Source organism: Zootoca vivipara, chromosome 3, assembly GCF_963506605.1.
Source record: "Zootoca vivipara chromosome 3, rZooViv1.1, whole genome shotgun sequence".
Taxonomy (NCBI): Eukaryota; Metazoa; Chordata; class Lepidosauria; order Squamata; family Lacertidae; genus Zootoca; species Zootoca vivipara.
The window spans coordinates 76,767,675-76,792,709 of record NC_083278.1 but is presented as its reverse complement, the minus strand read 5'-3'; the positions used below and the strand labels follow the sequence as shown (position 1 = coordinate 76,792,709).

Below are 25,035 nucleotides of genomic sequence, written 5' to 3'. Positions count from 1 at the left end.
AGGCGATTTTCAAGCCGCGCGCGCCTTCCTAGCCTCCAGGTCCCGCCTCCTCCTCCTCCTCCTCGCATGCGCATTCCTGCTCTCTCTTCCCTCCCTCCCTCCCTCCCTCCCTCCCTCCCTCCCTCCGAGGAAGCGAAGGCGCCTCCTCTCGACTACATCGCCCGGCATGCAACGCGGCCACCAGGAGCGTGGCCCAGTTTTCCCGAAGATAACCTCGCGCATGCTGGGCAATGTATGTAGTCAGTGCACGCTGCTCGCTGAGGAGGGTAAATCTGTGGTGGACGGGGCTGTTTCGTTCTATTCTCACTTCGTTATTTATTTTTTATTTATTTGTCAAGCGTTTTATTTGCAAGCCGCCTTTCATACCCTCCAACATTTTTCCAATGAAAATAGGGACGCCGTATTTAATAATAATACGGTAATACCCCATCTATCTGACTGGGTTGCCCCCCGCTATTCTGGGTAGATTAAAACCTATTTTAAAACATTTTACATTAAAAAAACAACTTCCCTATACAGGATTGCCTTCAGATGGCTCAGGGGCTGGATGACTCCGTACCCTCCAGTATTTCTCTTATGAAAATAGGGGTGTTCTACGGAAAAGCGGGACATTCCGGGATCAAATCAGGAACCAGGATGGCTTCTATAAATCCGGATCTGCCCCTGGAAAATAGGGACATTGGGAGGGTCTGGCCTTTCCAAAGTTCAAGTAGTCATAAAGAATCAGCAAACCATCAAAAAGTACAAAACCAAATTTAACTGTTGCCACATAATAAGATCTAAAATAAAGATACAAAAAATAATAATATCAACTCTGAACCACATTGTACTCATTCTTTTAAGTGTGGGCTCTTACATGTTACAGCAGGGGTAGGCAACCTAAGGCCCGTGGGCCGGATGCGGCCCAATCGCCTTCTCAATGTAGCCCGCGGACGGGGTCCGGGAATCACCATGTTTTTACATGAGTAGAATGTCCTTTTATTTAAAATGCATCTCTGGGTTATTTGTGGGGCATAGGAATTCGTTCATTTTCCCCCCTTCAAAATAGTATACCGGTAGTCCGCCCCCCCCACATGATCTGAGGGATGGTGGACTGGCTCACTGCTGAAAAAGGTTGCTGACCCCTGCGTTACAGCATCATCAGTATAATAAATAGCATGCATGTACAGTGGTACCTCAGTTTACAAACACAATTGGTTAACAGGTTAAGTCTGTTAACCTGAAGCGTACTTAACCTGAAGCAAACTTTTCCATTGAAAGTAATGGAAAGTGGATTAATCCATTCAAGACGGGTCCGCGGAGTACTTAAACTGAAAATACTCAAACCAAGGCGTACTTAAACCGAGGTATGACTGTGTTCATTCCAAAGCTAATTTGCTTCTTGGTTCAAATATGGCCTGATACAATGAATGTTTACTTGCAAGCAAGCTCCGCTGAGCATAGGCCTGCAAGCCATTGAATACGTATGCAGCTTTGCAATAACTTGTCATGGATTGGTCAGACCTCATCATCCTAACTTGGCTAGTCTGGTCATTATTTTTGTTAAACTTTACATATGGGGTTGGTCACTTAACAAATCATTCCTCGGCCACTTTAATGTTTTGGGTGCTTAACTTGTAGTGAGATTTTATACAACTCACAGATTTGTGAGAAAACAGAGAACTCGCTGTTTTTTCCACTCTTCATCTGTGGGCTTCTTCATATTAGTGTCACTCATATGCAAAACGTTTTCTTTTTGTAGTAGGTGTAAATTAACATACCCACTCGAAGGACAAAAATATATTCACATTTGTCACTTCTTTACCAGTGATGTAGTGTGTGCAAGATGTCCCACAGCAAATATGCAAATATGGTGGCTCAAATATAGATACTGTTTTTCGCACCTCACCTGCAGCTTTTGCGGTGTTAGAGCATCAATTGAAATCTTCAGCTCTTAGTCAAATGCTGCCTACGGAGTTTAAAATCAACTTGTTGCTGTAATGCTTGAAAGATTGTGAAACAGGGATGTGTCAGGGGAAAAGTACGCAAATTGACAAAACGTATGGGCTTTAATTGGTTGCAAAGAAGCTTAGAGGTTGCTGACACTGGCCTGCAAAGATCATTATAACTACCATACCATAATATGCAGTTGAGGACTCTGACCTTTCCTGAGTGCTTGACAACCACCAGCAGCAAAATCCACTCCTGGTGATTTCTCCCAGCTGAAGAGGGAGCGCAGTGTGGCTTGTGTAGTGTGTGGTATGTGAGAGTATGGTGTGGGCACACACACTTTTTCTGCCACACCTCGGGGTGAATGCCAAGAGTAAATGTGGTCCGCAGCTGAAAAAGCTTCCCTGCCTGACATAAGTACAGCTTAAGCCCTCTTTTCTCATTCTGCTTTTAAACCCAAGCACTGCTGAAGCCCTACCTCATACTTGGCATTTTCATCAATTGGCCACAATTTGCCGTACGATTTCCCCGCTGAGAACAGGGGCAAAAGGGAGAGTTGCAGAAACCATTACTGACATAGGGAGAAGAACTTGGAAAGCTTCTATTGGCTGTGCCAAATAATAAATTTCAGAAAGGCAAAGCAAGCCGAGTCAGTGGGGGTGACCGAGTTTCTTTTACTGGAATGCAATTTCTCTTTGTGTGCTGAGGGTGGCGTGGAGTCATCTGGCCTCGTTAAAATGCAGTGTTCCAAAATCAACAACCTCTGTATGTGGCTTTGGGTGACCTTGCTGCCTTTGACAGGATTAATAGAAAGCAGCAGCAGCTGAAATTATGGAACACAAAGAATGAGAGGCAGTTACTTAATTAGGAAGTTTTATGCAGCTATGACAGCAGGGATAAAAGTCTGAACCTAGGAGGTCAGCTGTTTTGCAGGACTGTACCTATTACCAAAGAAAACAGGGTTGTGTAGATTTGTTTTTATGTTTATTAGTCTTTCCAGCAGGTGAATAATTTCTTGTTCCAACGGGCTTTTGGGAAATGACTGCTTTGAATGAAAGGGCTGATGCTGTTTTTATTGCAATTATATGTCTTGTTTTACTAGCGGGTGTGTCTGTTTGTGTCTGTCTGTCTGTGTGGGTCATTCTTCTTCCTGATTCAAACCAAAGCTGGATTGGGGGGAAATGCATCAAAATGCAATATTTCATAAGAAATAGATACAGAATAGATACAGATTGTGGCTAATGTCCTGTGTACACTGCTTCCCAAACCAGGGGTGGGAGTGCACTGCATCCAAAGTATTCAGAAGTGTGTGCACACAGCCTAAGTCAACTTTATTTATTTATTTATTTATTTAAAAGCATTTCTATGAGACCTACGAGGTCGCCTTACCACACATGTGCTCCCTCGACCGCTTCAATCGACAGAATTGGCACTAACACAGGTGCCACACAATACCTGTTCCAGTAATACTCATTGTAAGAATCTGGTTGCTTAGTGTGGCAGCACTTACACTTTGGAACTCCCTGCCATTTGAGATCAAGCAGGCACCTTCACTGCACGCTTTTTGACACCTATTTGCTAAAAACGTTGTTTAGACAAGCGAACCCAGATGCTTCGAAAGTTCAGGTAATGATAATCTGTTTTCAGTATTCTAACTTTTGCATGTTTGAAAGTACTGGTGTGGATTTTTTTTTGGTTTTTCTTTTTGAAAACCACTTTGAGGTTTTTTTTAAAACAATCAAGTACTGTACAAATTTCATGAAATAAATGAATTTCTAAACCTCTAAAATGTCTAAGATTTCTAAAATCTCTTAAGGCAGTGTACAAAAAAACACAAACATAAAAACAGTGGAACAGTATAATAAAAACAAGACATGAGGAAGGAACAAAAGTAGGCATTTTCAAGGTTACAAAACCCTGGAAAACACAGCCAAGATTCTGCTGTGTGTAGAAAAGTATTATGGGATTGATGCACGTAACAACACACACTCCATTAGAAGTTAACTTGTATAAAAATGACCTTAAGAAGCATGTAAGTCCCATTAGGTTCTGTTTTCTCTCTCCACAGGAAGATGACATCTAAAATGTAACCACGGAGTATCACACCTGTCGTGTCAAGCAAGGTCAGAACATACCTGGGAGACCTTTAATGGATGCTTAAGTGGTGCTGAGGACTTCGTGCATTCATCTGAGAGCCAGTTCACACACAGAATAAGGTTGTGCACTTGAAATGTGTGGGCTAACACATCTTAACCAGCACTCAACAAAATTCCGAATTGTTGCATAAAGCATTTTGATATGAGATTCCTACACACAGGTTTATCAGCTAGTACCAGAGGTGCAATCCTAAAAGCATTTAAACCAGTCTGGTCACACTTAAAACAGCAGCATTATATTGAAGTTTCCACAGCTACTGTTGGTGACTTGTAGATGGTTGGGTCACAGAATTTTTACCCCTGCTTACTATATAGCCACTCTGTGAAGACTTTTTTTTGCCTTGAAAAGGGAGGCATGGATACCTATGTACCGTGTTTCTCATATTATAAGACACGTCTTATATTTATTTTTTCCTCAAAAAAACACACTATGGCTTATTTTCAAGGGATGTCTTATTTTTTTCCTCCTCCTCCTGCCGCGGCCAGCATTGCTGCTGCTCCTATCACTATGTCTTATTTTCGGGGTATGGCTTATATTCCTTGAATGCTTAAAAATCCTGCTATGGCTTATTTTATGGGGATGCCTTAAAATATGAGAAACAGGGTAAATCAATCAATTTACAGGTATTTCTTAACAAATTACGCATCAGGATAATTTTAAGAAGAATCCCTTAAACATGGAACAGTAATATTAAAATATTCACGACTGATAAAACATTAGATTTGGCAAGGCATGTACAGTGATAAGTAGCAAGAAAACCATCATTAGACTGGGCAGGGCAACTTCTCCCAACCTCCATATAATTTGGACTACAATTCCCATCACCCCTGCCTATTGACCATAATGGCTGGGCCTGTTGGAAGTTGCAGTTCAAAACTCTGAAGCGCACCAAGTTGGGGGAAAGCAAAAGTAGAGGGTGACCCACCTATAGCAGGACTCACTTGGAGCAGGGTCTGGGATAGAAGACAAGAGCCCCAACCCATGTTCCAGCGTCATTAGTAAGTAGATGCCCATCTTGAAGGATTGCATCATGGGCAGATTGTCCCTCTGGGTTGCTCCCAGGGAGCGCGGTACAACACAGAGGCCCAGTAATGTGAGTGGACTTGACATCCCTCTTCTTATTTCAAGGAAGGAAACTGGTTTATCTATCTTGTCACAGCTAGTTTTCATGAGAAGTTGCAATATTTTCCCCGAGTCCCCATTTGGTTCATGTATTTAGAAGGGATATAACACAGGCTCGTTTTCTTGGAAATATTTCTATACGTTGGGTTCTCTCACAGTGCCAGGAAGACTGCCTTACTCAGCTATTCTATATGCCAGACAAGTCTTACTGCACTCATAATATAAAGTGTGTACTGTACTTGGATATAAGCTAGTTTGAGAATGGGACTTCCCTCCCCTCATTGGCAGGATTAGGTAAAGGTAAAGGACCCCTGGCAGTTAAGTCCAGTCACGAACGACCCTAGGGTTGCGGTGCTCATCTCACTTTATTGGCTGAGGGAGCCGACGTTTGTTCACAGACAGTTTTTCCAGGTCATGTGGCCAGCATGACTAAGCCGCTTCTGGCGAAACCAGAGCAGCACACGGAAATGCCATTTACCTTCCCGCCAGAGCGGTACCTATTTATCTACTTGCACTTTGATGTGCTTTCGAATTGCTAGGTTGGCAGGACCTGGGACCTAGCAATGGGAGCTCACCCTGTCTTCCAATCAGCAAGCACTAGGCTCAGTGATTTAGACCATAGCGCCACCTGCGTCCCAATCGGCACAGATACTTAATCTGTGCTTATGTTGGATATTTTCTGGTATTAATAACAGAAAAGCTAAATGTTTTTTAAAAAAGTTTTCAACATGATCCAGAGGGGGAATCTTAGCCTTTTGCAGCAAAACCAACAGAGAGCCTCATAGCAACTTAAAGACTTTAACTGACCTGAATAAAGTTCATCAGAGGCACATTATCCTCAGCTGGCAGGTGTGAGTGTACAGAGGACAGGAAAAACTGTTAACATTGGGGTAAAAATGGCAAAGACATGCAAAAAGCACAGTCTGTAACAATTCAGCTCAAATCTAAATTTACACCAACAGCAGTAACTAGTGAAAACACAATCATAGTGAAAGCACTGCTCAGTAAATCAACACCTGAGGTTGAACAGGAAGCTGCTGTCTCCATCCAAACCCAAATTAACAGAATTTAGTTTTTAGTTCTAGTTCAGATATAGTGTGTTGGAGTCTCACTTTAAAATCCCTCTGTTGGAGAATAGCAATGATTTTAACAACGGGAAAAGAAACTGCTGAAAATTATGTCCGTAGGCTTGTGCTAGTGTTTCAGATACAAAAATCCAGAGATCTTTCCTTTTGTGTTAGCATGATTTTATTTTCACCGATGTTCATTGCAACACATCTTCCTGTTTCATGGTTTTCATACTTGGATTGGCATTAGAGGTGGTTAAAAAGGAGGGGCCTGAAGGTTTTTTGCAGCTTTTGCAATTTTTGCAGCGGTGATACGCGATGGCTGTGAGAGAAAGAGCAGAGCAAATGCTTACTTATGCCCATTTGAATGCAAAGCAACCCAAACAGTATGCAAGCATTATACCGATCTTTGCACAAGATCCTGAATATCAACGGCAGTACCAGCACACAATCAGAAGACCCAATCTCTCTCCCCACCTTCCGTGATTCTTGTGCAGCCCTCTTGTTAAATAGCTTTGCTTGCTTTTCGTCCAGATTTTGCAAAAGACACTCAGTGGATTGAGTAGCTAAACACTATTCTAATTTTCTGAGATTGTGAATTTGGGGTTTTCTTTAGCTGTACGCCATAATCATCACAATTACAAAAAAAAAAGGTTTGACATACAGTATCTCGCTTTGCATGTAATGAGTCTATCTCCTATATTGGTTTCAGTTTTTAAGTTGCATTACTGAAATAAATGAACTTTTCGATGATATTCTAATTTTCACCTGTATATATCTGCATTTTTGTACATATTACTTGGCTGGAAAACTGCATTTCAAAATTCAGAGCAGGGCAAATTTCAAAGGAAGGCTGTGCTTTGTCCACATATTGTTTTGGAAAGGGGGAATTAGGGAGTTTTGCCTATAAATGCAAAGTGAATTGGATTTATCCCCCATCCTGGCTTGTAGACTTTGAAGGTTCACTGTGATGAAAAAAGAATGCTATAACCATTTAGTTTACTGTTTTGCTTTTTGCACTTTATTATTTCTCCCAAGCTTAATTTCATTTTTGCAAAACAAACTACCCACAGCCAATTGACCAAGAAGTAGCCAAACAGATGTGTCAGTTCAGAAGGTGAATTATTTGAATTTAAGCAGATTCAATTCTATTGCCTGAAATTTAAAATCTAGAAACTCCCTCCATGCGTCTCACATTCTTAGACATAACATGCATGCTGCACAAAGAAACAGTACACTTACTGAATAGGAATTAATTCTGCTTCTCCTGCCAATACTGTCTGTTGAGTCTTCCTGATCCTTTGTAGGAATAGGTTTAATCTTCGGAGGAGTTGTAACCTTTTACAAGTAATTTAGAAAAAAATCAAGAATTATGTGGACAGGTGCAACGTTTGTGAAATCTGCACTAAGGAAAAATCCCTTAGTCAGCTTCTTGCTGTTATTTATATAAAACACTTTTGATGTGCAAGTTTTTTTACATTTATCAGGTTCAGCCTCGCAGCAATCCCTTGCAGTAGCTCAATATTATAATTTCTTTTTCATAAGGTAAACTGAGGCTGAGATAGAAGTTATTTGCCAGGGAAACTTAACTAACACATACATAGCTGAGGTAGGTGTGATTTATGCCAACAATGCTCTTCTGCATTCTAAATAGGACACACATGACAAGTCTCTATGCAAAAGCATAAATGTCCATAAATCTGACGTCACAAATGGGATTGTCCATAAACCAGTGAGAAAATATCCCCAACTCCTAGGACATTCTGTAATTGACATGGTGGCCATTTTGGAATATTTTAAATGAAACAATACAACACAAAAATTCATCAAGCAGTTTCATCTTGCAGTGGGTGAAATGGAGGCAAATAATTTTATTATAGCACAACTAGATGGTCAATACCAGCATATCTGTGCTATCTATGACTGTTTGCTGTGAATGGTTCCCTGCCCACTGCAGTTGTTAATACTATAACCTCAGTAATTATCACCAACTTGGTACCGTGAAAGGTTAAAGGTGTGCCTATACAATTGAAGGTGCTTATTGAAGGTCTCATTGACTGTAATTTAGTCATCTCATTGCCATTCAACTTACAATTTTCGTCTTCATATGACTGACCACTTAGATTTATCTTCATGCTTCTGACGAAGTCTATGAAAGCTTATGCCGTAAAAAAATAGTTATTTAGGGTGCTTCAAGGCTCTTTGGCTGTTTTTGAGAATGGGAAATAAATGCTGTGGGTGCTAAGGTGAGTGGGTGCTAACGGGTTTTCTATCTGTTATTTTTCAAAGTTTCTGAGTAGTGCCAACAAGATAGGAATCATAAGAATGATAACATTGCTTGCCTATGTAGGCATGTTTGTGTTCGTTTATTCAAGGGGCCATGACCAACTATGTGATATAAGTCTACAGATGGTTCTAGATTACAAAGCCTTTTATACCAATATACCTGTCTTCTCATGCCAATTTTTGCCGTTTACGGTGTACAGATAGCCTAAAGTGAAACCACTCCACCACCGACAGTTTTACAAAAACATCCCTTTGGCAACCCAGCAAGTGGTGACCTAAAAATCTTACAAATATGGTGTCAGGTTATTATTTCCAAAAAAAGCAAACTTGTTCTTCTGGCTTTCGCTTTTGGAACAGTGTCATTCTTTTGGTCACATCTACATGGCTTGAAGAAGCCCACCTTCTTAAACTATTTCCCCCCAAGATAATATAGCTTGTGCCCGTCTGGCCTCTTCTTGAACAACCTCCAAGGAAGAAGATCCAACAGCCCCCTCAAGACAACTGCTTCCACTGTGGTAGTGTTTCTTCTTCAAAGCCCTTATCAATTTTACACACTAAAGAATTCACCCATGAACTGTAAGTTCCATTGGCACCATACAAAATGCATGTTTATTCCAGAACACGGATGCTGAAAGTGGTGCATGTTCTCTGTATTTGCCTCCCTTCAGTTTATAACCATTCATTCTTGTGCTGTCATTAGTGGGCAACAACATATACAGCTGTTTCCCCCCCCCCCCGTCTCTCTACCTTGCTTTGTTGTTAGTATTCGCTGTCAGCAAAAACCACCCTCCTTATTTGAGATCCATCCTGCCCCTTTTTGCTCAGAAGTAATTAGGGATGGAGAGACCCATTGGTCTGTTCCACTTCTACAAAGGGACAGAACTACACCTGTCTTGTTTCCATTTGATTTTTAAAGGTCAGCATGAAATTAAAGCATCTACAAGGCAGTCTGAGGGATCCAGTGGTGCCTTTGTCCATTTTAAATCCACCGCCCCACACCTATAAAAAGTTCCAGAAATAATCCAGCTACTAGCATATGGTTTGCTTGTTTTGCTGCTGTGGGAGAACAGAGCAAGTCCCCCCTGAGAGTGACAGAACTTGGAGGCACTTTATTGCTCTCAGCCCCCAGGACTGCAGATTCTAAAATGGACTAACGTAGACTTGTGATCCAATCCAGATAATCAGGTTCTGGCTGGATCAAATCAGGTAAATCCTTCTCTGTCCCTATAAGTTATTCTAATATGCATTGTTGTGCCCATTTTGTGGAATGAGCTCCCCACGGCATTTCTTGACTGTCTGCTGTCGTTACTGAAATTATGTGATGCAACTACCTAGATGTTTTAATTGTTGTCACTTGTGATCTTAATTACTTTAATGCACATTGTGAACTGCTTTGAGATTTATAAAGGAAAAGCACTAATGAAGTTTAAAACAAAAACAAAAAACCCGGGCATTTAAGTTTTTAAGAGTGCTTTTTAAAGTGTGCTTTGAATTGCAATCTCTTTCCTATAAGCAAGATACACCTGTTGCCTTTAGTCTGCCCTCATAGAATCTGCTTTCTACCTGAAGAGTAGCTTGTGGTAGCAAAAACACTTAGCTGTGCTGAATGAAGGAGAATTTCTATTACTTCTGTAGAGGTGGAAAGTGATTTTGGCTTGTATTTTGACTCATTTTCAATTGCTTATATATTATTCTCTCTAAATCTTTCTCTAGATAGGTGGCTTGCTCATGCCAGTTATCTCCCATAGTATATGTGTGAACTTAATTTTCGGTCTAATTTTTCCTTGTTGACTTTCATTTTGTACCCCAGTGAAAAGTGAAAGAGTCACGTTCTGCAATTACTTTTGTTACTTGTCTTTAGCTCTCTATAACGTATTTTCAGATGTGTCTTTTCCAAAGTGCAATCCTACACTCAAGTTCAATTGCACTTTTTCTCAGTTAAGCAGGTATAGGACTGTGGCCTTAATGCACAAATCCCGATTGACTAAGAGTGGGAATGGAGAATGTGGGTTTTCTGTAGCTTGGTGCACATTTTGTTAGGGTGTTTTCCTATTAAACAACACAGACCTGATGCAATTGGAGCTTTCCAAGCAGCTGTCCCATGAGTGCAGCACCGTTTGTGGGTTAGCTATCAGCAACAGGAAAGTCTCAGACATGGGATAGTGTATGTATGGGAAGGAGTGGACAGGATGTAAAGGGTGTCAGGATCAGGTCCATACCTGATTTTGTGCCAGTCTTTTATTCAGCAGATTGTCGAGCTATTTAAATAGCCAAATTTTCAATCCTTAACAAAATGTCTTATTAAAATTATCGACTTCTGAATCTGCTTTGCAATATTTGAAGCCACTGTAATATTGGACAGGAGCAGATCAGAAAGGATGCTTAAAGTTGGTTAAACCTGTTAGCCAACTCAGCCAAGTCCATCCTTTCGTTAGGTAAACTACAGGCTGTCTATTGTCATGGGAACTCAATGTTTAGAAAATTGCTTTTTCATGCAGGATGATTTTGGGAATGTTTTGAATAGGAAACATGATCAGAGAAGAGAGCAGTTCTTCTGCCTTCCCAGATAAGAGGCAATTCAGGTGTTGGTGTGTGAAGAGAGTTTTGGGCTTCATAGGGTGCTGGCTGTTTCTATGGAGATCTGTTGTAGGAGTAGTGAACGTTGGCTGTATGTTGGGGTGCTTAAGCTGTGTGTCCCCATTTATGATCAACATGCGTATTTGTAAATAAACCCAAGTAAAACAAAACACAATTAAGTCTCCCCCAAAAAATATTCTAAAAAGAACCAACCCTGGATAAATGCTGTGCCCCTGGAGTTTCTTACCACTCAAATATATAAACATTGTTTTAAAGGCAAGAACATCATTTTATGGCTGCTTGGTCAACAAGACACAGCTTTTGCAATAATGTACTTCCCCCAAATAGAACAACTGAAATGTGTTATATTTCTATTTTTACTCGTCTTTAACTCCCTGTGACTTTGTAACAGAGATATTTCTGATTTATAACTGTAGAGTTGGAAAAAACGGAAGCAAATGTTTTTCAGGTTTTATTGCTTCTCTATCAGAAAGCATGCCACAAAATTCTTTTAAACTAAATAACGGGAAATGGAAGATTGACAGTTGTCCTAGACAGCCTAGAGAAGATTCATATGTTTTTTTGACTGCCTTGCAATCTGTATATTGGTACAGAAGACTCCAGTGTAACAAAAAAATGAATTTAAGACTCAGCTTATAATAAAGTGTCTACAGCATCTAGGAGCCAACTGGGACAAACCTCTGTCATGCTAGGCCCCAGCACACAATAGCCATGTTCATATTTGTTTCTTCCTGAAAATCTCTCTCGTTGCCTATTCACATCCAGTATATATCACAGGCATAGGGAAACTTGGCCCTCCAGATGTTTTGGGACTACAATTCCCATCATCCCTGACCATTGGTTCTGTTGGCTAGGGATCGTGGGAGTTGTAGTCCCAAAACATCTGGAGGGCTGAGTTTGCCTATGCCTGGTATATCATATCACACATCAGTCCTAAACATCTCTTAGGACAATGCCAGTTGACTGCCTTTTCTGTGATTCTATTAGAGTGGGAAGAGTGGCAGTATCACTAAGATGGGAAGGCAAAAAACTTGAGTGAAGGAAAGCCAAATATTGAGCAGTGGCAGAACTGGAATAGAGGTGAATGAATCTGACAACACTGATAATAACAATAGCACTTATATAGGACCTGTTAATGTTCAAAGTACTTCACATCAAATATCTCAGTCATTATTACAATAAAATTTAACAGGGTCGATTCCAGCATTCCACTCACAGTATGTTCCTGCTTACATAAGGAGGTAGAGGCAAATTTCTCTGATTTCCCCATCCACTGAAAACATGCTCTGTAAGATGAGGACCCTCTAGAACAGCATGGCAATGAGTGCAGGGAGTTGCAAGCAGAACCAGTGGAAATTGCCTGTCCTCTCCCTTCCATGAGTGGGAGCCTCTGCTGGACTGCAGCCCCTTCCATGAGCAGAAGGACACCTCTGGACCTTACCTAATGCCTGTACAGTGGTACCTCGGTTTATGAACACAATTGGTTCCGGAAGTCTGTTCATAAACTGAAGCGTTCATAAACTGAAGCGAACTTTCCCATTGAAAGTAATGGAAAGTGGATTAATCTGTTCCAGACAGTCCGCGGAGTACTTAAACTGAAGCGTTCATAAACTGAAGCAAACTTTCCCATTGAAAGTAATGGAAAGTGGATTAATCCGTTCCAGACGGGTCCGCGGAGTACTTAAACTGAAATGTTCATAAACTGAAGCATGGGTGTAATTTGTTCCAGAAGTCTGTTCATAAACTGAAGCGTTCATAAACTGAAGCGAACTTTCCCATTGAAAGTAATGGAAAATGAATTAAACCGTTCCAGATGGGTCCGCGGCGTTCATAAACCGAAAATTCATAAACCGAGGTGTTCATAAACCGAGGTTCCACTGTATTATGGTATGGGGGAGATGGTGGCTTCCCTAAGGCCACTTAGTTCAAGGAAGAGTTGGAGCCTGAACCCAGGACTTCCTCATTCACATAATAACAACAAGCAGAGCTTCGTTGTGTTTGCAGAATCAAGTCTTCTGAGGATAGCGGGAGGAAACAAGAATGTGAGGAAAGGTGGCAGCATGTATTAAGGTGGAACGCAAAAACTGGTTCTCCTTAGATAAAGAAAGCTCAAGGCAGCTTTCCCCAACCTGATGTCCTCAAGCTGTTTTAGACTACAGCAGAATCGGCCCTTGCCAGAATGGCTATGCTGGTTGATGAAAGTTGTAGTGCAAAACATCTGGAGGGCACCTGGATGGGGAAAACTGAGCTCAGGAGCAATGTGTACAGCCAGGTCAAAATATATGGTACAGTGAGGGGGAAACGTATTTGATCCCCTGCAAAATTTGCCCGTTTGCCCTCTGACGAAGAAATGACCAGTCCATAATTTTAATGGTAGGTTTATTGAAGCTGTGAGAGACAGAATAACAACAGGAAAAACCCCAGAAACCCAGAAGACAAAAGTCAGAGATTGATGTGCAATATAATGAGTGAAATAAGTATTTGATCCCTTTGCAAAAGATGACTTAGTACTTGGTGGCAAAACCCTTGTTGGCAATTACAGAGGTCAGACGTTTCTGGTAGGTGGCCACCAGGTTTGCACACATCTCAGGAGGTATTTTGTCCCACTCCTCTTTGCAGATCCTCTCCAAGTCAGTACGATTTTGAGGCTGATGATGTGTAGCTACTTGAACCTTCATCTCCCTCCACAGATTTTTCGATGGGATTAAGGTCTGGAGACCGGCTAGGCCACTCCAGGACCTTAATGTGCTTCTTCTTGAGCAACTCATTTGTTGCCTTGGCCATGTGTTTTTGTCATGCTGGAATACCCATCCTTGACCCATTTTCAATGCCCTGGCTGAGGGAAGGAGGTGCTCACCCAAGATTTGACGATACATGGTCCCGTCCATCGTCCCTTTGATGTGGTGAAGGTGTCCTGTCCTCTTAGCATAAAGACACCCCCAAAGCATAATATGTCCCCCTTCATGTTTGACAGTGGGGATGGTGTTCTTGGGATTGTAGGCAGCATTCCTTCTCCTCCAAACACGGCGAGTTGAGTTGATGCCAAAGAGCTCGATTTTGGTCTCATCTGACCACAACACTTTCACCCAGTTCTCCTCTGGGTCATTCAGATGTGCATTAGCAAACTGCAGACGGGCTTGTACATGTGCTGTCTTGAGCAAGGGGACCTTGCGGGCTCTGCAAGATCTCAGTCCTTCACGGCGTAGTGTGTTACCAACTGTTTTCATGGTGACTATGGTCCCAGCTGCCCTGAGATCATTGACAAGTTCCCCCCATGTAGTTCTGGGCTGCTTCATCACCGTTCTCATGAGCATTGCAACTCCATGAGATGAGATCTTGCATGGAGCCCCAGACTGAGGGAGGTTGACAGTTATTTTCTTCCATTTGCGAATTATTGCACCAACTGTTGTCACCTTCTCACCAAGCTGCTTGACAATAGTCTTGTAGCCCAGTCCTACCTTGTGCAGGTCTACATTCTTGTCCCTGACATCCTTGGACAGTTCTTTGCTCTTGGTCATGTTGGCTACGTTGGAATATGCTAGATTGATTGCTTCTGTTGACAGGTATCTTTTGTACAGGTACTGTAATGAGCTGGGATTACAGGTAAGACCTCTCCATTACAGCAGGTGCTTCTAATCTCAGTTCGTTACATACAGTGAAGATACCAGGTAGCCTGACATCTGGCTGGTTGATAGGGGATCAAATACTTATTTCAATCATTATAATGCACATCAATCTCAGACTTTTGTCTTCTGGGTGTTTTCCTGTTGTTATTCTGTCTCTCACAGCTACAATAAACCTACCATTAAAATTATGGACTGGTCATTTCTTCGTCAGAGGGCAAACGGGCAAATCTAGCAGGGGATCAAATACTTTCCCCTCCTCACTGTATACAGTACAATCCTGTGCGTCGGAAGTAAGCTCCATCTCAATTGAGTTTAATGGGACTAGCTCATACTGAGTTCAATGGAACTTACTTCCAGTTAATTGTGTACAGGATTGCAGTCAAATCAGTGATTACACACTCGTTTTCCTGGCAGCAATTCCCACTGAACTCAGCGGGACCTGCTTCTGTGTAAGAAGGCACAGGATTGATATAACTGTGGCTCAGTATGTCCTCTACAGACAGCCCTGGCATTATGACAACGTGCTGAATGCAGGTGTTTTATAGCCCATATGTGATGCTCAAGGCCTTAGTAAAAGTCAAATATTACTCGCTATAATAGGTGAGCCAAAATGTATCTTACAGGACAGTTGATATATTATAGGAAGGAAACAAAACTCAGAGCGGAAAAGGAATAATTCAAGCTCAGTAAAAAGAAGATACTTAACTGAGAAGCAAATGGTAGCAATTCACAATCTGAGAATGATTTTCAAAATTGCTTGATTTTAATGTTTCTTCCATTACGAAACATTTATTTAAGCAAATTACTTTGAACTCACCCTGTATATAGGTATAGACCCAAATACAACACCAGTGTCCTTGTTGCGAGATTTGAAACTTTCCAGGGGGTATTTGTTAATCTAGAAGACACAAACAATACCATCCTGTTTTCATTTCCAGCAAAAAAACACAAAAGCAAATACTAATACTGAAATAAATAAAAAGCCCCACCACATCTAATTGTATAGCATTTAGTACATTCAGTGATTTAACATTATGGCCAATACTGATCTTCCTAATGACCTGAACAGAAACATGCATCTATAAATTAAAAATAAAATAAAATCTGGTGCTACTGTCAAAATTGTCAAATCAGGGCTCAGAACGTGCTTTTTTGAAATTTCCTTCTGACCTTCTTGCTAATAGGCAAGGGTCTGAAGAGGAGCCAGCATTGTCTGGTGACACTGGAAGAATTGGTGACAATGTACCCCTACTCCCATGCATGGATGCAATCTTCACATTTTCAGGCAAATGCCTTAAAACAGCTGGAACTGTGGCTTGTTAAGGGTACTGGAAACTACAGCTCCAGGGGGGTTGAACGATGGTTCCCATGATTATTTGTGGGGGGAGTCATGTGCTTTCAATGTATGGCTTGCACCATAAAGGAGCAACAAACTGGAAGCACCCATTGTATTTAGGATAGACATACCCCCCCCCAAAAAAAATTCAGTTAATCATGATTTACACATGCAATTCTGTCTAGCATGGTCCACTTCTATGAGTGGCTTCATGAATGAACATTGTCTGTACAGATGGAGGACCCTTCCTTTGAAGATCACAGAACAGGTCTTAGCATAAAAATACAAAATGAGAAAACGAAGTACATAATAAAAACAACAAGAAGAAACCAAAACCACCACCCAAACACATTTAAAGGGACATAGAATGTGAACCAGCCAAAGGCCTGGTTAAAGAGAAACGTTTTCACCTGGCAATGAAAGATATGGATGGCCATCTGTCATAGATGCTTTAGCTGAGATTCCTGCATTGCAGGGGGTTAGACTAGATGACCCTTGGGACCCTTACAATTCTATGATTCTATGTAATGGCAGTTTTAGGGAGTTCTGACATGACAATTGACTCTTAGTACCATAGGAGAAGCCAGGGCTTTGAAAAACTTGAAATCTTGATCAACTTCAAAAGGGCCAGGCTTTTTCAATGACAAGGAGCTTCTGGTCAGAGTCTTCCATCTAGGAAAAAAAGAGAGGAAAATATGTTGTACTTACAAAACAAAAGAAACTTAATGTCATAACCATGCAAGATAAAAAATAAAGTATAACTTGCAATAAAAAAACGATTGCAATAAAATTTAGAAAATTTAAAGCAGTACAGCTTTGCCCTTTTAATGCTGCAATTGGAAGCACAGTAAAACTCACTGACCACACAGAGGGACTTGCTTCTGTGTAAATATACATTGGAATGCTCTGCAGATGGGTGGCCCTATAACTAAGAAATACATCTTTTCTACAAAGGTAAATTCAAAAGAATGCAAATGATCCACATATATAATGTGAATGGTGGGGTCATTTTAGAAGTCCACTCATCCTATCCCCCCCCCCCAGATGCACAATTTTCTCTTTGGAACTGAGAAGAGGGGAAGCAAGTCATGTTAGTTTGCAGAAACTGACAGCTGATTGGCAGGTGCCTGTGATATCATGAATTACCCCACCCCTACCCTGCAGGGCAGTTGTTCCATTTTAAAAAGTTACCTTAAAAAACAAAACAAAAAGGCACAGACCAACATTTAATGGCATAAACGTATAAGCAGTGCTTTAAACAATAAAAAAAATGTTTGACAGCTGCCTAATAGTTGTGGGTGGGTGTGCTTAGGAGGGACATCTGCATTTGAACTGGGTGTAAGTACATCTATCAAATGCAGTGCAAAAACAGGTGGGACACAGGGATTTCACCCTGTGGATGAAGGAACTGCCGACTCCTGGCTTAGGAGTATGGGCCCTAAATGCGCATAGTGAAAGTGCTAAACCTAAAACCATGTTGCTGAATTGTATTGTTGTCATTTATTATTTATAGACTACCATTCATTGCGATGTGTATTACAAAAGACAGCTTTCACAGGTTCTAACCCAAAAGGGAAGTTATTTTATACCTCTATGAAACCTTAAATGTGCACTCACGACTCATTTGAATTATTATTTTTATTTCACGGGCAAGCTGTTGAAATCTTTATGTGGGCATAAAGATAACTAGCAGATATGTGTGTGTATATATATACAGTCATATCTTGGTTTAAGTACGCCTTGGTTTGCGTATTTTCAGTTTAAGTACTCCGTGGACCCGTCTGGAACAGATTAATCCACTTTCCATTACTTTCAATAGGAAAGTTCGCTTCAGGTTAAGTACGCTTCAGCTTAAGTACAGACTTCCGGAACCAACTGTGTTTGTAAACCGAGGTACCACTGTATATATATGAGAGACAGCTGCTTAAAAAGTCACAACTTCATTTATTAATGTGAATAATTATCTTTGTCTCATATCAGAACAGGGTGGAGAGAAAATGGAGAAAGCCAACCCCTTGCTGATTTGCGGAGAGGGTTTGGGGACACTGTGCTTCAGATCAGCTGTGGCACCTGGTAAGTTTCACAGGCGTTGCTGAGCTTCGGGGGGGGGTATTGTGGTGAGACTAACAAAAGTTTTGTGATAGTGAGATGGCAGGTGGGTGGAAAGGATACTTGGGTCCATGCTTGTGGCCACAACCCACATTGCTTAGCCTCAGTTCAGTTCATTCTGTAGTAATTCTATATAGCAGAGATGGGGAACCTGTTACTCTCCAGATGTTGTTTTCATCATTCCTGACCAATGGCCAAGATGGCTGGGGCTGATGGGAGTTGGAGTCCAACAGTTGCTGGAGGGCCACAAGTTTCCCATTCTTGCCTTATGCATAAGTTCCTATAGAAACTGCAGGTGTTTCTCCTCATGCAATCTAATACGTGACCAATCTTACTTCTCTCTATCAAGGACCAAGGGATATTCAAACTTCTGCTTTTTTTCCATATATTTGCTGTCATCTCTTATGGTCAAGGGAATTTCATTCACGTCACAGGGCAAAATGATATCTGTGGATTCCAAAAGTTCAAACAACCTGCGCTGACCAAAGTAACCAACGTAGCGTCCATCGGGTGCATGCCAGAGCCTGTGGGCAAAAGAAGGCCGATAAAGAAATGTTTAATTTCTAAACAGAAGACTACTAACCAAATACGAACCAAAAATGAAACAGATTTCCATTTGAAAAGAATTGGAATGCTCACAGCGCGCTATATGAAGAACCAGTGCTCAAAACCTCTTTGTCTGTAGTGGTTAGCCAGCGGCAGCCCACAAATAATTAGTTATTCAGCATGTCCACAAGGAGCAGAAGCTGCAGTCAGGCACAAGAACATCTTTGGCAGTTACTGGGTTCACTGTGTGCCAACAGGGCCCACGGTGGGTGCTTGCCCTGGGCCCTGGAGTTGCTGGGCCCTGGTGTTCCCCCCAAATGATTCTCACAGGCTTTCAGTAGTGGCCATATTTTGGGGAGCAAGTGACCATGATTTTTCTGTACAGTACCCTGGAAGTCAACTCAACTTTTGAGGAAAAACATGGCTGACATTGACATGGAATTCTACTCAATATTGATCCAGAGCAGAACTCCAACATATAGGTAAAGGTAAAGGGACCCCTGACCATTAGGTCCAGTCGCAGATGACTCTGGGGTTGCAGCGCTCATCTCACTTTACTGGCCGAGGGAGCCAGCGTACAGCTTCCGGGTCATGTGGCCAGCATGACTAAGCCGCTTCTGGTGAACCAGAGCAGCGCACGGAAACGCCGTTTACCTTCCCGCCGCAGCGGTACCTATTTATCTACATGCACTTTGATGTGCTTTTGAACTGCTAGGTTGGCAGGAGCAGGGACCGAGCAACGGGAGCTCACCCCGTTGCGGGGATTCGAACCGCCGACCTTCTGATAGGCAAGCCCTAGGCTCTGTGGTTTAACCCACAGCGCCACCCGCGTCCCTTAACATATAGCAGAGTAAAAGCTTAAACACGTTGCAGGATTCCCCCCAAAATAGAGCAGAGGGGATTATATTTCACCCAGCAGAGCTTTACTGCTACTGAAGGCAAATGAGCAAAATGGTCACAAATGCAATACATTCAGGATTGGCACTGTCCATAAGAAATCCAGATGCAGCAGATTTAACTTAAACTTACTATAACTTATAATAAGGCTAAACCTTAACACTATATACAGAATACCACACCAGAAGGAAAGGGATAGAAAGAGAAAGTGAAGCCCAGGCTCCTTCTGGCCTATTATTATAGTCAGCATGACCTTGACAGAAGAGATAACAGAACCAGTTTAAGGCAGCTGTACTCAACTTCTCTGAAGGAATAACCCAAACACCACGAACCTTCTGCTTGTTTCTTTCACACAGAGAAGCTTCCAGAACCCTCTTGAATTAATTGGAATGGGAAAGATCTCTACACATCAGATCAATACTTTCTGTACCAAGAAATCCAAACTGACAGCCATAGCCAAGAGAAACCTCCAGGAGCCCAGCAAAAGTTCTAGAGAGGCCCAGTAGGAGAAAGGCCAAACGGACGGCATTTGCTGAGTGACCACTCAATGCTGGAACTGGCCCTCTCTGCAGTTTTCCATACAGTATCCCAGGCCATGCTGTGATACAGTATTATTTGGCAGCATGCAAAACTCTGACAGAGGTGACATTCACACCATTCATTTAAAGCACATTTATACCACTGTGGAAACCATGGCTTCTCTCAGACAATCCTGGGAACTGTAATTTACCCCTCAGAGCTACGATTCCCAGCACCCTTAACAGATTACACTTCCTAGGATTCACTGGGGAAAGCTATGTGCTTTAAATGCCCCATCAAGCAGACAAAGCAACTCTGGCATAGGCCAAATTCAAATGCTTACCACTAATTGTAACTAACCTGACAGAACTATCACTAGCAGCAGTCACCACAAGGGATTTTTCTTCTTCATAGAACAAGCTGACTATTTTGGCAGAATGAGCTCTCCAGCAAATTTGTTGCTTTATATGCTGCAGAATAAAAGAGGTTAGCAATATGTGAGGTAGCTTTGGTGGGCATTGAGAAGCTCTAACATTCACGCAACTGATGCGAACAGGTGCAGGTAAGTCAGCCCAACACAGCTAACCAACTCTTTATTTTACTTTTACATATTTAGAAACAGGTTCACAGCTGGAAGGATTCAAACTGTTGTACAAGATAAAATGAGAAAAAATACAAAACCCACCAGCTTTAAAAACAGTAAAACCACCTAGATCAGACATCCCCAGACTTCGGCCCTCCAGATGTTTTGGACTACAATTCCCATCATCCCTGACCACTGGTCCTCTTAGCTAGGAATCATGGGAGTTGAAGGCCAAAACATCTGGAGGGCCGCAGTTTGGGGATTCCTGACCTAGATGATCAGGGAACCTTGCTACCAGTGCAGACTGCATATGGTTCTGAACATTTTGAATTGAAGGGTTGAAAATGAATGCTTTAAATAATTATTGGTTCAGCCCTCCAGCGTGGAAGTACATCATGTCTGGCAGGAAACGTCTGTGTCTCCACCAAAGATGGACATCAGGCCTTGCCTCAGGCACAGCTACAGAAAAAAAGCTGGTCCATTATCAGACCAGGAGTGTGGCTAGGTATTTCAGTGGCTCCATGGGCCAGATCCTTATCAGGATCAGCCTTGCGGGCCAAATTGCTAGAAGGCAATGGTTTCTTTCCTCATTTTAGCAGCAGTCTTTAGGGATCCCCTCCTAATACTGTTATGTACTGAGCTGAATCCTAGAACAATAGGATCCAGAATGCAGCAGTCTGATTGGTCTGCAGGAGCCACCCAATCCAGCTCCAGGTGGAAGTGAATCCGCAACCTGATTGGGCTACAGGAGCAGCCCAGAATTAGCCAATCACGTGGGGCCCATTGTGTAAATAATGTACAGTGGTGCCTCGCAAGACGGATTTAATTCGTTCCACGAGTCAATTCATTTTGCGAAAAATTCGTCTTGTGAATCGCGGTTTCCCATAGAAATGCATTGAAATTTCTTTTTTTGTCCATAGGAAAACATTAATTAAATTTCAATGCATTCCTATGGGAAACCGCAATTCGCAAGATGATTTTTTTGCAAACGAATTCGTCTTGCGAGTCACCATCAGATCGCAAGACGCATTCGTCTTGCGAAAAAATTGTCTTGCAGGGCATTCGTCTTGCGAGGTAACACTGCACTGTATATATAGCAGACGTTTTTGGGAAAGATTCATTCACTGTTTTACAAGCTGCAATAATGAGCATGAAATCACTACAGGACTCCGAGTATATTTCAGATAAGATGGTAAGAAAACCTTCCTGTTTCTGCTGGAGATTCTGATGCACGCCCTTTCTTGCTTCAGAATTGCTCTTTCCTTGTTTTAGCAAGGGATTCCATGCAGGTTTGCATGGACATTGCCACGGTTGTCGGCTGGGAAACAGATATACACAACAAACACAAGATAGAACTTCACCCTTGTGCCCATCTGACCACGTCACGAAAATATGCTTGTGGGGCAAACTTGGGCCTATTGGCTGGAGGTTCCTCCTGGAGTACAGGACCCAGGGCACAGGCCCACAACACAAACTTGCATAAGATAATTTTTGTATAAAATGCCTCTGGGAATGGAGGGTGGCACTGGTCATAGCTGCCCTAAAGGCAAGCAAGTAATTTTTTTTACCCTGGGCTACCCCCAACAACATTATTCATAATTATTCATTCAGATTATTAGTGAGGTGTGGTAACTAATATGGTTAAAGTGATTATAGAATGGATATTTTGGAGGGTGAGGTGGGCTTGTCAAATCACAAACATGTGATTGTGCCAGAGTTTATAAATTTTCTAGAATACAGTAAGCCCTGGTACAACCATAAACCCCAAGTCAAACACAAAGCCCCATGTTTTTAGGATTATACTAGACCTTCACCGTTCTTTACATTTTATTTAGTCAATATTTTTAACGAAAGTTCTGATTTGCAGTGCAACAAGGAGAGAAAATGGGTAAAATGGCATTGGTAAGGGCATATATATTTTCCATGTACTGTAATAAGTAAATTAAAAGCAAGCACTTGTTTTCCAGTTGCCTCACCTTGTTGGTATCCTGTGGATCTTCTAAGAAGGAGCCAATATGCCACCGTATAACATGCCCCTCTGCAAGAGAAATGCCCCATCAAAAATAATATTTACACATATGGATCAGGAGCAATTCAGAGATAATTTCATGGTTTATGACATCTGTAAATAATGACCAAGATGGGTTCTGGATTAGTCTTTAAATTAACAATAGTATTTTATAGGTTCAGGTAGCCTTCTTGAAGCGCCTGGCACCTTACAATCAGATTGTTCAGACTCAGAAAGATCAATGATAGTTTTGTAACAGTTTGGTTCAATTTTATCTTATTTGCAGGTAAGGAGGACCACTGTCAATAACCCCTTTTGTTTATGAGAAGATTTGGTTAATACATTAAACATAATGTAAAATTAATGTTGTGGTCAATTCCCCTTTATATGGTAGAGTTTTAAGATTCTGGTTTTGATTTCAATTATGATTACTGAATCTGCATTATGTGCCCAATTTACAGCCCTAATTTTCCAAGCTGTGATTTGTTTTGTGTTGTTTGTTTAAAGAAATTGTTACATGTTTTACCAATTACAGTGGTACCTTGATTTACGAACTTAATCCATTCCGGAAGTCCATTCTTAAACCAAAGCTTTCTTAAACCAAGGCGTCCTTTCCCATAACAGCGGGGGACTCAAATTTACAAATGGAACACACTCAACAGGAAGCGAAACATGTTCTTATTCCAAGGGAAAGTTCACAAACCAAAACACCTACTTCCGGGTTTGCAGTGTTCTTAATCCATGTTGTTCATAAACTAAGCTGTTCTTAAACCAAGGTACCACTGTATTTTGTATCAGGATAAGAATAACTGTTCATTTGACAATATACAGTAGCTGAGAACTTTTTTTATATCTGAAACTAATAAAAATATTTTTTAAAAAGAAGATCTAGCACTTGGCTGCTTCCCTGTTGCTGAGCACTAATTCCTCATTGATTCCTCAAAGTAAAGTATTGTTTGCTTAGTGTTTATTTGCATGTTTAAACCAACATAACTAAGACTACATGGTCTAAACCACTGAGCCTAGGGCTTGCTGGCCGGAAGATCGGTGGTTCGAATCCCCGAGACGGGGTGAGCTCCCATTGTTCGGTCCCTGCTCCTGCCAACCTAGCCGTTCGAAAGCACGTCAAAGTGCATGTAGATAAATAGGTACCGCTCTGGCGGGAAGATAAACGGTGTTTCCGTGTGCTGCTCTGGTTCGCCAGAAGCGGCTTTGTCATGCTGGCCGCATGACCTGGAAGCTGTCTGCGAACCAATGCCAGCTCCCTCGGCCTATAGAGTGACAACCCCACAGTTGTCCGTGGCTGGACCTAACGGTCAGGGGTAATAATAATAATAATAATAATAATAATAATAATAATAATAATTTATTATTTATACCCCACCAATCTGGCTGGGTTTCCCCAGCCACTCTGGGCGGCTTCCAACTGAATATTAAAAACAGTACAGCATCAAACATTAAAAACTTCCCTAAACAGGGCCGCCTTCAGTTGTCTTCTAAAAGTAAATAGATACTTATTGCCTTGACATCTCCTGGGAGGGCGTTCCACAGGGCGGGTGCCACTACCGAGAAGGCCCTCTGTCTGATTCCCTGCAACTTGGCTTCTCACAACAAGGGAACCGCCAGAAGGCCCTTGGTGCTGGATCTCAGTGTCCGGGCTGAATGGTGGGGGTGGAGACGCTGCTTCAGGTATACAGGACCGAGGTAAAGGGACCCCTGACCATTAGGTCCAGTCGCGGACGACTCTGGGGTTGCGGCGCTCATCTCACTTTTACTAGCTGAGGGAGCTGGCGTACAGCTTCTGGGTCATGTGGCCAGCATGACTAAGCCGCTTCTGGAGAACCAGAGCAGCGCACGGAAACACTGTTTACCTTCCCGCTGGAGCGGTACCTATTTATCTACTTGCACTTTGACATGCTTTCAAACTGCTAGGTTGGCAGGAGCAGGGACCGAGCAACGGGAGCTCACAGGGATTTGAACCGCTGACCTTCTGATCGGCAAGCCCTAGGCTCTGTGGTTTAACCCACAGTGCCACCCGCATCAGGGGTACCTTTACCTTTAATTAAGACTACAGCCCTCTATTCCCTTTCCTTTCCTCCCTTTCTGAGGAGACATACACAGGATTTAATTTTCACTTTATATGACACCTGCATGTTCTTAGTATCGGAGTGTTTACAGATATTCTTTAGTTAATTGGAGTTATATCTTCAAAAGTTCAACATGGTTTTAGTGATTTCAGTGACGGCTAGGCT

The 25,035-nt window shown here is 41.9% G+C and overlaps 1 protein-coding gene across 1 annotated transcript in view; it reads right to left on the bottom strand.

The window, feature by feature from the left end:
- Positions 1-6,531: 6,531 nt before the first annotated feature.
- The window catches only part of WDR64 (WD repeat domain 64), a 62,780-nt gene continuing 44,276 nt past the window's right edge, over positions 6,532-25,035 (bottom strand). Inside the window, exons 22-28 of the mRNA XM_035110526.2 lie at positions 22,752-22,813; positions 20,553-20,662; positions 18,566-18,754; positions 16,694-16,793; positions 15,603-15,683; positions 7,518-7,613; positions 6,532-6,597 (exon numbers count right to left, since the gene is read on the bottom strand). Coding sequence (XP_034966417.1) covers positions 6,532-6,597; positions 7,518-7,613; positions 15,603-15,683; positions 16,694-16,793; positions 18,566-18,754; positions 20,553-20,662; positions 22,752-22,813 — 704 coding nt within the window. The remainder of the gene's footprint in view (positions 6,598-7,517; positions 7,614-15,602; positions 15,684-16,693; positions 16,794-18,565; positions 18,755-20,552; positions 20,663-22,751; positions 22,814-25,035) is intronic.